Consider the following 17,946-nt stretch of genomic DNA (forward strand, 5'->3'; position numbering starts at 1 on the left):
TAATACAAATGGTTGAAATATGGTTTTCAGATCTAAAATACACCATGCTTACTACCATGAAGAAATCAAAAAACTCTTTTTTACAGATGTGGTGCCCTCATGTGACCATGGTCAGCATGTAACTACTCAGTGGCTGTTCACAGACTTTCTGAAGCTGAGGACTGCTTTTCTCCCCTTTTTTAAGAACAAGACCGTATAATAATAGGAATGACAAAAGTTATAAATAAAGGAGGAAATGCAAAGTAAACGTTTTTAAAAGCAAAGAAGAAGGTGAAAGCAAACAGGATAGCTGAGTGACATCATTTTAAACTATATTTAACGTATAAAAGCAGGGGTTCTCAGACTGGACCAAATCTTAGAAGACAGACTATTTTGTGGGCACCTCTCCCAGTATCATGCTACACGTCAGCAGGAATTGTTTACATGGAAAACTGGTTATTTGGAAAATATTTAATGTAGAGTTAGTGCAACGTGATTAAGCTTTCTGGGCCACAGCTGAGAACGGCTGGTGTAAAGAATTCCCCTAAGCTATTTGTTTACAGTAAGAGTCACTAAGAGGGTTCAACACAATTCTGTTAAATAGGAACTTCTTCAAGTGAGAAAGTGTAGTTTATTATCTTAACAAGAAGAGAGAATAAATTGCCCTTGTATAACTTAATAGGATGGGATGACTTGGAATACATAGAAGGAATTCCAAGTCTCAGAGGCAGCTATAGAGGAGGGAGTGTTGTGGCCATGACAACACAGAATGATGTGGGAGGGGGTCAGTAGAAGATGAAAGAATACAGTGAACAGATATGAGGATCACAGCCTGAGGAGGAGTAGGGTGGATTATAAAATAGGAGCAGAGATGGCCAAGAAACACATCTAAGTGAAAGAGTTGCCAGGAATCTGGAGAAAAGCTTTGAGAATCACAGAAATGCAGCAGATAGCCAGAAGGAACAGCACAGACCAGGGGTTGGGACTGGATAATAAAGAATCTCAGCAGTAGACAACTAGAGGGATGATGATCTTGTAGTTAAAGCACACAACTGGGAACATGTTTTATTCCTGATTCTATTGCTGAATAAATACACTATGTGATTTATTTATTTTTTAGTTGACTAAAGTAATTTTATTGCCTGGACACAATTGAGCGGTGGGGTGGGGGGAGGAGGACACCAAGCCCTCCCCCCATTTCAGTCATTGTTAAACAGTGACAGTGTGGGGCCTGCGGGGGGGGGGGGGGGCAGGGGAAACGGGACATACCCCAGCCACAGCCGAACAGGCACTATATGATCCCAGGCAAGCCATTTAACATTTCTGTGCTCATATCTTTCCACTTGTAAATGCTTCTCTACCACAGCCACATTGCAAGGCATAATTCACTGATGTTTGTAAAGACCACTTTGGGGTCCTATTGCCAAGGAGTTCAGTAGAAATCCATGAGGGGAAACAGAAACCAAAAGGTTGATGTTCATACTATGTCTGAGAAGAAAAGTAGCAAAAGACCAGAGAGATCATAATATTATATCAAATCACTGAGTGGCAAAGACAAATGGCTTTTAGAATCAGTAAAAATAATGACATGTAGCTCAAAGCTCATCCTTCATCTGTAGCTGTCAAATTGCTTTACAAAGGGTAGGGGGAGTTTCATTAATTTCATTTTTTTTTAAAAAAAACACCATGGAAACAGGCAAACAGAGACCAAGTCACCTGCCCGCCGTCTCACATAACAAGTCATCAGCAAACTCAGGACTTGATTTGAGGTCTATTGACGTCTAGTCCCATGTCCTGTCCATTAGGCCATCGTGCCTCCCATATGAATAAAACTAAGGATGTAATAATGTGAAAAGGGCCTACAGTGTACTCAACAATCTTTACTAGGAAATAATAAGAATAAGAACTGAAAGAATTCTATGAGCCATCTGAAAGCTGTAAAAGTTAAAATTCTTTCCAAAAGGTTTATCCTGTTTTGAGGAAGTTATTACTTGATTAGAAGAGGACTCAGCCAAGTATTTTTTCCAGAGGACAATACTGTAGTTCAGTGCCAACTGAATGTCATTCAGTGGTATTCTGCCTCTCAGCTTCCCTCACAAGTTCTGTCAAAACTGACATAGAGAGAAAGCCCAAGCAGCAGAACTTCTGTTTTTTTCTTCGCTTTTTCTTATGTGCCTCTATATAATAACATTTCAGGATTGTTACTGCATGCCTGTAGAGTTGGTGTGAAGTGATGGAAACAGCTACAAGCATGGTTGAGAGCTCTTTTTGTTAAGAATATCCCCAGATTGAATCATCATATGGTTTCACAGTCTGTTACTTTCTAATTTTTAAGTTCTCAGCCATTTTGACTTTACAAATTATATCTGTGGTATACAGCTACAGTAAGGCATGTATCTACGTCATGCCAAGAGTCCTAGACTATTATGATAGCAGAGGTACTCAACAAATTACCACCCTTATTCTACAGCTAATTTCCATGTCACAGTTGAATTATTTGTATAAAGGAGACTACTTGGGCCAACTAGCACATCCATGTGCCCAATGGCCACCCACACTAATCAATACAAATCTCCCAGCACAACCCCCCTAATACAAATCAACAAAACCACCCACATAATATAACCAGCATACACAATAACCCCAAATACACACAGCCTCTTATGCCAGCATAACCTCGTCATTCACCACCCACACAAATTAATACAAAACGCTCAATACAACTCCGCCTACACAAAAATCAACACAACCATTCACACAACAACATTACCACCACACACAAAACCGCCAAACATCACTCTGAAGTCAAGAATGTCTGTTGAGTCAGTGTGAAGTGATGGAAACAACTATAAACATGGTTGAGAGCTCTTTTTATTTAGAATATCATCTGATTCAATCATCACTGTGATTCACCGCCTATTACTGTTAAGTTTTAAAGTTCTCAGCCATTTTTGGCTTGTTTACACACGACTTTATGAATTATACACATGTGACAGCATAGGCTTTCAGCTACACTTTTAATACGTAGCTTAGTCTAGGGCTTGTCTAGTATTGTAGTATTAGGTGCCACATTGCTGAATACAGTTATTTAATCACTTTGTAGGCCAGTGTCTGCAGCATGCAGCTATATTACTTTAGATCCAGCAACAAAGCCTCGATTTTTCTGATATGTTCTATTTGATACAAGATAATGAGGTTTAGGGAAGGTTTGTGGTTCTCATCTTTTGAAACCACTACTTCAAGTTTGAAGGACACCCTGGAAAAAGTAAAAGATTTAAGAACTACTGAACTAGTATTCAAAAAGCTAGTTAAATTTCAGGATAACGACAAGAACTGGCAATTTATACCACAAAGAAGTGATAAAATTCCTCAGAAGAGTCACCGTATTATTATGATGGAAAAACAAAACAATGGGGGTATAAAAGTTGTTTGCATTAAACAAATCACAGAGACACCAGTGATTGGGAAGAGCCCCTGAAAGGTTGGTCAAAGTAATCCTGAGGAGAAGAGGCGCTTGGTAGAGGAGAAAAGTGTGTGTAAGGAAAGCTGCATGGCCTTCCCCCAATATAAAGATGTTCCAGGTAAAGCTGCAGAGGGCTCCTTGAAAGCTGGCTATGTTCCTACCTACTCATGCAGCAGTCCCTACTTTAATTAGCAATGGGAGGGACTCCTATCTACAGGCCTGGAAGCCTAAGGCTTTGTGAGTCAATGAAAATTTCACATCTAGAGGATGTGCAGGACCTCTCCTCTGCTCAGATTAGCCAGGACAGCACATGCCTCAGGGAGCAGACAGAAGGTGGCACCACACCCTAGCCCAGGCCGCCGTGTACTAGATATATCCTATCGGAAACATAATAGGTGAACAAGAAAAACTTAAATTATTAAAAATAAAAATCAAGCAAACTCCAAACCCCAAAACTTCTACAGGCAAGTAAAAGAAGATGGAGAGAGAATAGGACAGGTTAGGAGAAGACAGAAGCAGTAAATGCTGTGGGGCATGGTATGTAGGGAGAAAGGTTGGTGTATAAGAGATCCTGTGAGAGGGGCTCCAACAAGCTGCATTAGTACATTAGGATTTTTCATGACAAGTTTCTCCACCCAAGTGTATCTACTCTTAAAGGAGACGACAAAGGTCTCTCTCCTCCCCGCCCACAAAAGGAGGAGGAGATGTACAGTGGTGTCGTTAAAAAATCAGTTACTATGCTTTGACTTAAAATCAGAGATAACTCTGGTGCTTGATTTGCAACTGTATAGCAAGGGTTGGCAAATGCTAACTTTTTAATGGGATCCCCTGCATCTGAAGTAGGCTGCCCACTCCAATGAAGATGATTTGAAACTTCCATGAACAGCTTTATGGAAGGATAGCCATGTATTTGCTATGCTCTGACAGAGTGTAGAGACAGGAAATGAAAGAACTTGGTAATGAACCAAGAGCTCTACAAATTACAGCAGCCTCTGCAAAGAGACATTACTACATTGTTATCTTTTATCCCTGTGGTACCTTTGGAACAAGTTAAAGACACAGTCTGTATGTGTGCAGTATAGAACAGCCCCATGGAAGCAAATGTTTTCTAGCCATCTGAATTCTGAGAACCAGTATATATCATATTGCTCTTTTTGCTCAGAAGGAATCTTTTTCCCATATGCAAAAATCTCTCAATTAAATGTCCATACTGTTTGATACATGCACATAAGCACACTACAAAGAACACTCAGTTTGGAGGGTCTCCAACAGAGTTACTTTAAATAGTAGTTATGAAGCTGGACCATTATCGCAAGAAACGTAATCTAAGATATACATAATTACATCCAGAGAATCTTCAAAGATTATTCTAGCCAACGGGTGCACAGTACCATTTACCTTGGTTTTGGATAGAATGGGCGCGCCACGATCAAGCAGCATTTTCACAACCTGTTCATGCCCACTTCTTGCTCCACAGTGAAGAGGTGTCAGTCCATCCTATTGAACACAAGAATCATAAACCATTAATTGCAGATACCGTTCATATTTTAAGTATGCATTATTGCACTGAGTTTGAGTGTTCTCAACAATATGAGAGTAATGCATAATTAATACAACAGATCAAATAACATTCCTTGAATAATTTATTCCACAAATGACATGATATTTTCAAACAGAATATTCTTTATGTTTTCATTATGTATCCAGCTCCTGCATGTATAAATCTAGGATGACAGCAGAACTGTATGGTCAATTTGTAATTCAGACCCCAGCTATACTACATAAATCTGTGTTCATTGAACTTATTTTTAAAAATAAACATGACGGGTTTAAACTAAAGACCCTTTGAGTGTGATTTTCTAAAACTGCAAATACAATTTCACACCTAATTTGAGCACACATTTACCATGATGGCATACACAAACAGCCTTCAACTTCCTAAGACGTGTGTCCAAAAGTGGTAGTTTCACGTACAAATTAGGCATTCCATGCATATGGATTTTTGACATGCACACATTTTAGAAAATCAGGTCCATGATTTGGTCAGTGTGGACCAGGCAAATGTGCGTGATTCCCATTTTGAAAAACACATTATTTAGACTTGAAAATGGTGTTATAGAATGGCATCAATTTGCTTTTGACTTACTAAGCAAAATATCTTAAACCCATGTTGTAAAATTGGGTTTAAACTATCATCTATCTTTTATAGAGTAGATAGGAGCCTTGAGGTTATGACTGGTTGCGCAAATCAGTCTAAACTTGTTCCCTTTTTTGGGACAGTTTTTTTAATTCTATCATACACTCATTTGCCCAGCGCTAGTTGTTTTCATTTAAAAATACCTTCCTTAAATAAGATGATGATATCTTCTGAGATTTACAGGGTTTTTACAAATTGATTTGATTATTCCTTGACCTGTACCCTGCTTACAATGTTTAAATAATCTGTCTTGTGCACTGAATACTAGGATGGAACATACTGTATTTGCCTTAAGCAATTCAGAGTAAAGTCATCATTGACTTTTTCAGCACCACATGACATTATGCCTGTTACAAATAATAATGTCATGGCTTCCAGGAAAATAGAAAAGAAAAATAAAGCATTTTCAGTCATATCAAACCTTCTTATTTGATATAACCAAAACAAATCAACAGGAGATGGAGTAGCATAGCATATATACTGTATATGCACTAAATACTTCAATGGAGCTTTTCCCATAACAAAGATATAATTAAATAATCAAAAAAGTAAGAAAATAAGTATTATTTTATATACAATAAATGAAGGAAGGAGTCTTTGTTCACCGACTAATAAATACCATTCCAAAATGCATACAGATTGTATTGACTAAAAATGTTGCAACAGTTTCATAAAACTGATTATTACCTCAAAGAATTTAACACACAAATGTAAAGGCGCTGTGCAATACACACTGTACTAAACATCTTAGAACCATTAAGATAAGTAGTTATTGCTTGAAATTTTTTCTCACATGTAATCATTTAATTTCTTCCTGGACATTTCTTGATTTATTTCTCTTAGCTAAATCATCAATTTATGATCTGCTCAGAGTAAGTGGCAGCCCAGGAGTTAGTTGTAATTCAGAGAGCCTTACAATCCCTAACTGTCTTGGCCCTTTGTATTTGGCGACAAATTTGAATACTTTAATTTTTCCACAGTCCTAGTCCAACCTCTGCTTGCTTTATTTGTGCAAGTGCTTCCATTTAAGCTGATAGATGGAGCTAATTTTGTTTCTGATGAAGTCAATGAGAATTTGTCACTGACAGCCTGGAGGAGGATCCAAAGGACTATTTGGATGTACCAAGGTAACAGAATTTGGCCCAAGATATCCTTAGCTTACCATGATTTCTGTAATTTATACCATACACTATCTGCCTTCTTGTGTTATTTAATTCTCTAAAGCAGATGGGGACACAGTTTGTACGGAAGATGCCATACAAAATAAAGTTGTATTACATGTAATGTATGCCCACGGTTATAGGAAAGAGATATTAAATAGCCATAAACTGTAACTTTATCATCTGCTAGCAAATGTTTATAATGTAGCTTTACCAAACTGTTGCTCAGAATTATCACACCTCTACCATATCAGCAGTTTCACTGGGATAGAACATCATGTATAAAGTAATCAGGCAAGTAACCAATGGTACAAAAGGAGCATCCACTCTAAAACACACAACGAAAGGGCAATGAAATTCACCAACACCAGCTAGCTAAATAGCTGTAAACAAGAACCAAGGAACATGGAATTTAGTTGTCACTTTATCTAGCTGTCTTAGGTATGTATATAGTGCCAATCACCGTATTCTCTAGGCATTTCAAGCCAGGCTATTTAAAAAAACACCGAAACAGTTTAAGCACAAAATGTAACAATGGAACATTTTTTATTTCATGGGGTTGGAAACATCTTCCAGATCATTACTCCACTAGAACACTTGCATTCTAGGAAACATCACCAGCCGGAAAACTATTCAAATACAACCACAATGGTATAAGGGAGGGGATCCGGGGTATGTGTGGTATACATAGTCAATCAGACAGAAATATGGAAGGGAAATGGAAGCTGAGTAGCAATGGTGTTGATATTTTAAGGAAGTTAAGTTGCTGTAAGTTAGTTCTTACTCTGGAAATATGTATATTGCATACATTTATTCCTGGAGCCAAGACCTGATTCCTCCTTACACACTAACTTTACTACATGATAATGATCATGCCTAAAAGATAGAAATACACTATCCCGTGAGTTTTAGAGAATTCTATCATTTTTTTAAAAGTATATGAAATACATTTATTGACGATATGGAAGTCTCAACTGTATGTGAATATATACTCACAATGGGAACACATATCTGAAGGGCTAATATTAACAAAACTTATGCATGATTACTTTGCAATTCTGGAAATTAAATGGCAGAGAACAAAGGCACTGCCTCACAATATGTAATGTAGAAAGTGCATTTAACAACAGTCACACATTGCTCAGTGGTCTCTACAGCAATGACAGAAGGATGAGTCCAGGTAAGATCCATCTACAGGACGCAGCGCACACTAGGAGGACCACCTGATAATGCATTATGTCTCCAGAAGAACAAGTTCTGAGAACTAGGGGCATGTCAAGACCCCAGGCTGGTTCAGCAGGAAATACTGGTCACAGATAACAGGGTGCATACAATATTCATTTCACTGATTTTAATAAAAATTGAATTGGGCCCCAGAAAAGCAGCCAGGTAAGCTGTGGAATCCTGTCCCTTGCCAACAGGATTCCTGTGGAAGAGAAGGCAGCAGACAGCCTGGCTGAATCAGCCAGGGCTTGATTTGGTCCATATTGCATGCATTAGCACAAAATTATATTAGTATGGAATTTAGGTACACGTTTGAGGCAGTGGATCTGTAACACTGCTTGCTGCAGTAATGCAAATATTGTGAAGAGTTTGTCAGAATTCCTACTGCACACTGAAACTCCATTTGTCAGAGAGGGAGTTTGGCTACAAAAATGTTTTGTACTGAAAAGGCATCAAGGACTGGGAATGAAAGTTTTTTTTTAATTGCTATGTTATAAAATAAGTGAATAAAAACACAAAATATGCAGGCTGTTGATTCTAACAGGTATGGAGCTTAGATTAGGTTTTATGATAAAGTGAGGTAAAAAGTGGCTGTCATACACTCAGCAAGGCTGTATTGCATATGTCACAAGGATTCTAGTTTTCTAATTTATTGTGCATGCTCAATATCATATGTGAAGCATAAATATATCACATGTATTAGGATGCAAACTCCCGTTGATATGATAGTCTGCAGTGGCTCAGAAAAAAAATTACAAATGATAATGACAATAATCTGCAGATTAAGGACCCTCTAAGTATGCACTGACATGATAAATCATATCATCTGTATTATCTACCCCTCTAAAGAACCTGGAGAGGAACTCCTACAATGCCAGTAGGAGAGCAGGAACAATTGCACTGCGATACAGGATTTCAACAACAGGAACACACATGATTTCAGTGGCTGCTTCTCTTTCTTTAGTCTCTTAAAATTATTTTTATTTATCTATCTATCATAAAAATAAACTGTCTGCAGAAAATAAACTTTAAGTAGGATTTATAACCACAGCACTGGAGCTTCACAGGTCATTTTTAATCTCTATCACTGGGTCAGACTCTGATCTCAATTACACTACTGTTAATCCCACTCTCCCCCAGTCTCCCCCAAACATGCTTCCAGCATCCAGTCTCACCTCCACAGCACCCACCTCAATGATCTGATTCCTCTTTTCACAGGCCAGTAAGACCCACCCAGGTGTGGGTATGCCTCCTAAGAGTCTTACTTTCTCCTCCTCCTCCATCATCTCCTCCTGGCTAACGTGGGTGTGGGATCACTAGGTGTTGCAGGAGAAGTCAGGGCCTGGGGAATCAGCCAGCTCTTCCTCTTCCCTGCTGGGTGATATATACAGAGGAGGGAGTGGGAAAGGAGGGCTAGGGATTTGGGTGCCCCCTATAGCTGTTGCATGGAATAACTAGCCTCCAGCTAATAACAACAACTGCTCAGACAATTCAGTAGTATTCCCCTTTACACCCCTCCTCCCCCAGGGATAGATACAGCCTTTCTGCTTGTCCTCCTCAGACTATGAGGCATTTAGGGGTGCCTGACTCTCATCTAATATGGAGGAAGACTGAAGAACAGAGCTAGTGTGTCCAGAACTCTCTCTGCTTCCCTGGTGCCTCTCTCCCCATCCCAAACTGGGCTGCCCCTGCAATGGCAGGTTCTCCAGCATCTAACAACAACACAAAGCAGACTTAGCTAGCCTAACTGACCAGCTGAGGATCCCCCGTGCATAGCAGAATCTTCTGGTGGCACAGAACTGCTTATTCCAATTTCCCTTGACATAGCCAGAACCCTTCTGTACTTCAATGCTCCTTGGCTACAAAACCAACTTTGGGGGCTGCAGTTGGGTATATCTTAGAGCAGACCTGAAAGCTGCACAGGGGACCAGCCCCAGCCTCCAATTAACCTCATGAGCAGGGGCATCATGGTGTCTTACAGACACTTTTGCCCCCTACTTGGGTCCTACACCAAACACAGTGTGACACAGCGTGACCAGATGCAAGGACTAGACCTACTTGTTTGCTTTTCGAATCCAGCCATCAGTTAGCACTCAGCATTATACAGCTGAAACATTATGTATTGTACACTGTATATATTGCACAATTATTCTGAGCATGTTTCAAACACTGAGACAAATCTTAGAACCTGCCTACAACCTTAGTACACGGGCTGTGCATAGGGGAATTCCACTGGAATTGGGGTAGAAGGAATCCTCCCCACAAAGGATCGGCTATGTAGCAGCCACTGCAGCCTCAGGGCCATATTAATCCTCTTGGCTACCTAACTGCCCTCTAAGTATGTGGATTCATGTAGTGGTGTATCCACTGCCCCCTAGGCCCATTCCAACCCTCCTGTATTCTTTATCCCATTGCAAACATCTGTGCTCTACTGCAAACCACACCTTCAGTGATGCAAAGGAAGGGAGGGTGATAAGATTTGCTCCTCTCATTTATTCAAATACATATGGTATAACAAATATGTTATTTGTGTTGTTACTGCACACTCTATGTTATTTCTTATGCAGGTTCTATGCAGCAGTTTACATATCATCAGACAGATCTTAAAATGGCATGTACAGTATGTTTTCATGTAAATATGAGTGCTGGCCTTTGATTTAACTGCTTATCAGTTGAATAAAGATTACAAGTACTTATTTGCTAATCCAGGGTAAAATGTGCTTGCTGTGTGCTACATACACAAATCCAGTTTGACACACGCAGTATCAGACAGCCAAAGTAAGTCAAGCTAATTTAATCAACTTCACTAAGTATGCTTTACTTGTTAAAATGTATTCCAGAAGACAGATGGGGGAAAAATCATTAGGGCAGTGTTCAATAAATGAGTTACATGAGGTATTCACTAATTTTCATTCAGAATGTTATTTACAAACTATGTTGTAAAAGTTGCCCTTGATAGGCATTCGCATAGCAGTGCGTAGGTAGGGCTTAGCATGACAATCATTCTTATTTACTGACAAAGATGCTTGAGAATTCAGCACAGAAATCAGAAACCTGCTGCTGCATGTTATGCAAGAGAGATGTGGAGAGTAAGAGCAACCATTTAACACAAACAAAAGGATTATAACAGGAACAACCAAATTAGGGAAATAGGAAAATTATGGTAACGATGAGAAAACCTCAAAACATTCAGAGGTTCATTTTGGATAATGACCCAAAAGTCGGCATGCTTAAATATTATGTGACCCTCTTGAGTTTTCAATAGTGGAGCAGTTTTATGGAGTTCCATTAATTCCTACTTCTGATCAGGATGACCAAATCCTGGTTCCACTGAAGTCAATTAAAATTACTTCAGTGGAATCTGGATTTAGCCCTTTCTTACAGTATTTTAGCACAGCGGCTTCTACTACCACCTAACAGCAGCAAACGAAAGACTCACTGAAATGAATAACGAACGGACAATGTTATCTGAACTTATTCAAACCTCAAGAAAGATTCAGTTCAAATTCTTCTTACGTTGCGGCTAAAGGTTCTTATTTTATCTAAACCTGTTCACACATCTCTAGAAAACAAGTGTGTTTTGTGAAACACAAAAGCAGATACTATGGAATATACACTTTCTGGGCCACATACAATGGCTTATATGCACAGCTCCCAAAATGGCATCCAAATTGCTAAATCTGACCGACATAACACTAAGGAGCAAAGCCTGGTTATGTCAGTGGGACCAGGATATGGCTAATAATATACACTGTAATTCCTGCTGCATACAAAGCTGACTTACAAAACTGTTGAAGGGGAAACAAGGACCTGGAATTTGTGCCCGATTTCCAAATATTTATGTATATGTTTAACAAACACAAACCTTGTTATTTGCCTTTTAAATGGCATTTTGTAGAAACGCTTCTTATGAAATACAATAGGATGCAGTGGCTACTATGGCAAAGGCCAGATTTAACTGAGGCAGAGTAAATAAGTGCACTGAATTCTGCTCAACTATCAGTGTTCCTGGAGAACCGTAATGTGTGTTTATGAAATTTCTGGTATTTTTCTTTGTAGGGTTTCTAATGGTCTGACACTTTCTCTAGTAGCCTCACTCCTCTTCAGCCACAAACCTCCTCAATCACTTAAACATTTCTGCCAGAGAGAAGGAAATACATTTTTTTTAAATGAGCAATATGCAATTGTGACTGTATTCTACATTCTCTCTCCTTCATGAAATATTTGCATAAATGGGTCATGCCAGGAATTCAACTAATATATTGAGCTATAGATCACCAGATACAGTCTTGACCATCCTTTTCCATTCAAACACACAACCTCCAGTACTGGGTATATTGTTATACAAAAGAAGATGATGACTGAAGTCTTTATTGCCCAACATACTTCTATGACTGTACTGAATATAGAACATTACCAAAGGGTAGCTCCTGGGAAAAAGTAAAGTGACTGTAAAGATGACAGAGATGCATTGAGTTGCAATGTAGTAGGGGGTAGTAGGGAAAGCATTATATCCATAAAATTAGATGTTATTCAGCCTGGGAACTATGCAGGCATGTTGCTTCTGAACTGGTATTTCCTTCCACCCACGATATATTCCTCTTATTTCCTCTTCTGTTTTTATATTTTCCCAATCTACCTCTATTCTGTGCCTCTCTTATCTCTTTCATTTTTGTCAAATATTTAAATATTATTTTCATAAACAAATTATTTAATATATTATCTTCAGTCTACTGCTCCCTTCTGCAGAGCCATGCATTGTTCAGACCATGCTAGTTCTTGTCTAGATGAGTCAGCATCTCCAGATCCAAAACGCTCACTCAATTACTAACTGCCAGAAATTGGGCCACCGGTGAAATGAGTGTTTCAAGCAGCCTGCCATGATCAGGACAAGCTAACCAAATCCTGCTAATTCCTTTCTTTTTAAGAGTATTGAGGGTGTACTGGGAATAGGCAAATTGTACTGGTTAAGCCAAAAATGAAAAATGGGCTCAAACTTCACACAAGTTGGTAGTTTTTTGAAGGTGTGTCTTTACTGCACAGTTAAGCTGGTGACTGGCACCTGGGTAAGCCTAGCCTGGGTGTGACTGTTCCCCAGCAAAGCCTTACCTACGTTACTATGTCCTCACTGTTTCTGCATTGCTGTGCATCTGGGGCATATCCCGTAGTTCTTTGCGTTGGGGTGTTTTTGGATTCTATCCCTAGTAACTGGGTCCTTTGGGGGGAATTGTGGAAAGGCACTGGAGGACTATAAGCACTCAAATAATATTTGCCTGCATCCTCACTGCAAAGTAGGTGGACTCCAGCATGAACTAAACCTGTCTCATAATCTCAGCTGGATAATGTAGCCCAACCCCTGCTTCTAAACCCAACTCAGAGGTTTTTCTGTGTGCTAATACAGGGGTTAGGGCCAAAACCCAGGTAAGAGCCCAGGTTAGCTGTGCAGTGTGGACATACTCTGAGACTCAGGAGTGGTTAGGAACAGGAAAAAGGAAAGGGGCAGAGGAAGTTACTATCACACTCCTGGTTGTTAGTTAACTAAATAAATGACCCTAAAAATCTGTCAGTTATTGCTGAAATACAACATGGTACTAGAAGGGAAAGGCATGGGGCACAGGCGAATCCAGGAAAACAACCACCAGGTTTCAAGTGTCTATGAAAATGATGCTAGCTACAACAAGGAAGAAGGGTCAGATTAAAATGGCTGCTGACTAGCCTGTGTGACCTCAAAGTGTTAATCTCTCACCATCTTAAAAGTTATGGGGATAGCTGATGAACCCTGGAAAAGGTTTAAACAGCTATTTGAACTGTATGTGAAAGTTAAAGAGGCTATTAAAATAAAAGATGAACAGACACAAAAAAGCACTGTTTTTGACACCGACTGGTATAGATGCACTGGATATGCATACAATGCATTTCATTCTAAGAATCAGGAGAAGGGTGAGGAAGAAATCTCTAAAGAAGGGATGAAAAAGTTGGAGAATCACTGTATTCCTAGAAAAAAATGTTACTTATGAAAGTTATATTTTCCAGAGAAGATGAAACAAGAGAGACTGCCACCAAATTAAAATTAAAAACCCAATCTTGTGACTGTGGAATATTAAAAGATGCTCTCATTCAAGCCCAACTCATTTGAGGATTCAACAACAAAAAGGTGTGAGAAAAGCTACTCAGATGCGTGGATCTGGTGCTTAAATAAGGCAAGAGTCACATGCCAAGGAGTGGAATAAAGAGAGATGTAAATAAAAGCCATGGACAGATGCACAGAACAAATGACTAAGTAATCATTTGTTAAGTAAAAATAGATACACAGAAAAGATATGTCCAGTATTTGGGCAAATGTGGAAACTAGTAAATCCAACTGCTTTGCAAAAATGTGCAGACAAAACAGGAAAATGTCTGGGGTAAGGCTGGAATGTGCAGCTTCCTCAACAGAAGGGGGAAAATTGTTCATAAGCACAGTAAAGAAAGACATTACAAACGCAAAAGAATGGCTAATAGAAGTAACCAGATGGAGAATGGTTCATAGGAAAGGGGTATCCCCTGATACACAATACAGTTACCAGACTATGAAGAAAAGATTGTTGTACTTGCCATCCAAAGAGAGACCAGAGGAAGAGCTGCCAAACATGACAGTAGATGGCATTATTCACGGAACAGGGGACTTAACAAGCTCAGTTCACTCCTCAGTAATTATACAATAAAAAGGGAACACACTCAAATTTTGGGAATGACACTGAAGCTGAAAACTAGAGTTAAGAGAAAACATTTCTACTTGCTCACAAGGAATGAAATATTTGCTGAGATTTTGGGAGCCAATTTCTTCAGCATATTAGATGCATTTTGGACACAGAAAACTCCAAGACTTGCACTCACAATCAATGCATCATTTGGCACCTTTCTTGCAATTGCCTTTGATAGTATGTTTAGCACTGGAAATATTTCACTGCACGCAGGAAAGTGTTAGAGGAGAGAAAATCTACACTGATTGCATAACAGTCTGGGCAGCATCACTTATGAGTGTCAGTGATGATTATAGTGACTACTGGAAACTTCAAGAAGTAACCTTAAATTAAACAAGGCCAAGTGTCAATTTCAAATAAACCAGTAGTTAGGAAAGAAATTGACCATAAAAGGTATTGTCATGGGTGATGAGTCTAAGGAACCTACAGAGACCTGAAGATACAAAACGGAATTCAGAGACCGCAAGCTATGCCGACCCGTTAGTAAATTCGTATTCATCTATGTATTCATCTCTTACATGAGAAAATACTTTCATAAAGACACAGAATGGTCTGGATGGCAGAGCATGGAAGAGAATCTGAGGCTATGTAGTGACTTCAAAACCAGTTCTGCAATTTTTGACCCACTGAAAGAGATCGATTTCTCACAAATACTTCAGAAGCAAGGCCGGGAGCTAGACTGCTACAGCACTAAGGGAATGAACAGCTGCTTGCAGTATAAGCTGCTAAAAGTATGGCACAGAAAATAAAAGTGATCAAAAAAAAATATACATGTGGCTATACAAAAATTAATGATTTTCTCAATGCTCATAGCTTCAGAGAAAAAAAAAAAGCATTAACTACTGGCTGCAATGCACAAGAAAATATCTCCACGTGATTATTTTTGAGTACAAAAGTATATGACGTGACTCTGGAATTCCAGCAAGCAGGTCACCTCGTAATTGTTGATACGCTGTCCAGAGCATATGTTCCACTTGTTGACACACTACCAGAAGGCATGGAACAAGCAGTATCAGTACATGTGAACATGATAAAATCATCCTGTGCCTTATTGCCCAGGAGCTGGAAAGATAGCTTGCTAAGGATAAAACACTGCAAACCATAACACAAACTCAAGGTAATTGATGAAGAAATCACACTTCCCACCTGCATTTTCCTAAGCACTCATAGAAGTTTCAAAAATAATAATTTCCACAGTGATGAGAAGAAATATTGGAAAGATACATGATGGGCACTTTGCTGTGATGAAGCAAAAAGGAAGTGCTGGAGAAATAGTATTTTAGCCATAGTTGGACAGTGAGTAACTGTAGGTACTGAGATGCACAATGGAAAGAACTTACAATACCAAATGAACAATCCACAGTTCTACGGGATAAAGTACGAAGGAATTTGTTTGCCCTGGAAAAACGTGACCATCTGATCATACAGTGGTGACCTTTGAGGACATCACACTTCCAGTTATGACCAGATACAGTAAATCTATGTTTGCATGTCATGAATCCAAGGACTGTGACAATGGACTACAGCTCAAGAAAAGGGAATTGTAGGACATTGGTAAAACATGAATTTCAACATATGACATGTGACTCGTCACAAAAAGCTAACAAACAAACAGAATGTGGAGACTGTATAAAGAATAGCTTGCTCAAAACAGTAATTGTTGCAAGTAAAAATCCATATTTAGTACCCCACACCTAAAGAGCTGCTATGTGAGCAATTACCAACAAAACTTCTATATAACGGATGTACACATATATTCAATTACCAGGCATGAGGTATAACCAAAGGATGATAAATAATTCCTGTAATCTGGGCGAAGAGATTAGATAAAACAGATACACAATTATAACAGAGGCACATAACATTTACCACAGTTACAAAAAAAAAAACCCCAACAACTAAGACTCTGGTAGAATATGATGAGATGGACATGAACCAGAACAAGCTATACCAATTAAAGAAATATCACCTCATTCATATTCACTGATCAGAGAAAGTGGAAACATTTTACCAAGAAACAACATCCATCTGCTAACAGTAACTGAGAATGCAATTGAGAAAGAAAACAAACATATAGAGAAGAATACTGAAGTGAGAGCAGATATCCAAGAAGAACAAAAACATAATGAATTGATCCTGTTTCTGAATATGTGACAGAATGAACAGTCAGCTAAAGACATGAATGTGCCTAAACACACGTTGCAGTAGATCTGGAAGACTGTAAAAACATACAAAAACTAATTGAAAGCTGCTGATACTGTATAACTATACAAAGGATGTTCTTAAGTTAAACCACTGTACTGGTTTGAATTTTTTCAGTGAGGAATCAGAGGAATGGTGGACAAGGAAGAGCAAAGTTTTCAAACATCTTGCAGGTCACACTGTTGCCACACTTCCTGTTCACTCTCAGAGACCCTCTCACACACACACAAACGAGCAACTGCAGAGAGTGAGGCAGAGAATACAACCAGGCAAGATTGCAGCAGCATCAATTCTAAGTTTACTCTGTAAATTACTTCTTGCTAGCTGAATAAATAAATTACCCAAGCACCTGCCTCAATCAGTTTTTAAATACAATGATTATCATTGGATCACTGTTCAGTGGTATATACCTAAATGCTCTGATGTCCTAGATCAGTCTATGTCCTTGGTGGACAGGTGTCTACCTCGCGAAAACTACTGCCACTTCTGGCACCCTTGCTGGCAATTTCAGCAAAAGAGCTAAACACTTAATGGGACATGAAGACAAACTACCCTATCTATGAGGTAGCCCCTGCAGGGCAGAGGTGAGACAAATGGACAATACTGTGTCTGCACTTTGCATGTTCAATAGATAAAAGAAAAATTCCATGTTAATCTAGCACATTCACCCATGGGGATGAGGGGAGATTTCTATGTAAAGTGTGGGGAGAAGACTTCTATAACCCCCAACAAAGATTTTTGCAGGCAACAGAAGAGATCTGACAAGTCTCCCTCAAGAGTTCTGAGAGCACACGGAGAAGCTATGCCGTTGCAGTTATGGGGGGTGGGAAAGATACAGGAGATGGGGTTCCTCTACCACTCAAATTCTGGAGTGCATCTATAAACTGAATAGAACACGACACTTTCAGGGTTCACTCACTGGTAGGTGTAATTATTCATGCCTCCAAATGATCCACCTAGAAGTAGCCTTCATGAGAT

General features: G+C 39.1%; 1 protein-coding gene across 1 annotated transcript in view; it reads right to left on the bottom strand.

Annotated features, from left to right (window-relative positions):
• The window catches only part of ANK3 (ankyrin 3), a 548,067-nt gene that overhangs the window by 402,740 nt on the left and 127,381 nt on the right, over positions 1-17,946 (bottom strand). The window contains exon 10 of the mRNA XM_032786555.2: positions 4,841-4,939. Coding sequence (XP_032642446.1) covers positions 4,841-4,939 — 99 coding nt within the window. The remainder of the gene's footprint in view (positions 1-4,840; positions 4,940-17,946) is intronic.

The sequence above is a fragment of the Chelonoidis abingdonii genome, chromosome 15, assembly GCF_003597395.2.
Source record: "Chelonoidis abingdonii isolate Lonesome George chromosome 15, CheloAbing_2.0, whole genome shotgun sequence".
NCBI lineage: Eukaryota > Metazoa > Chordata > Testudines > Testudinidae > Chelonoidis > Chelonoidis abingdonii.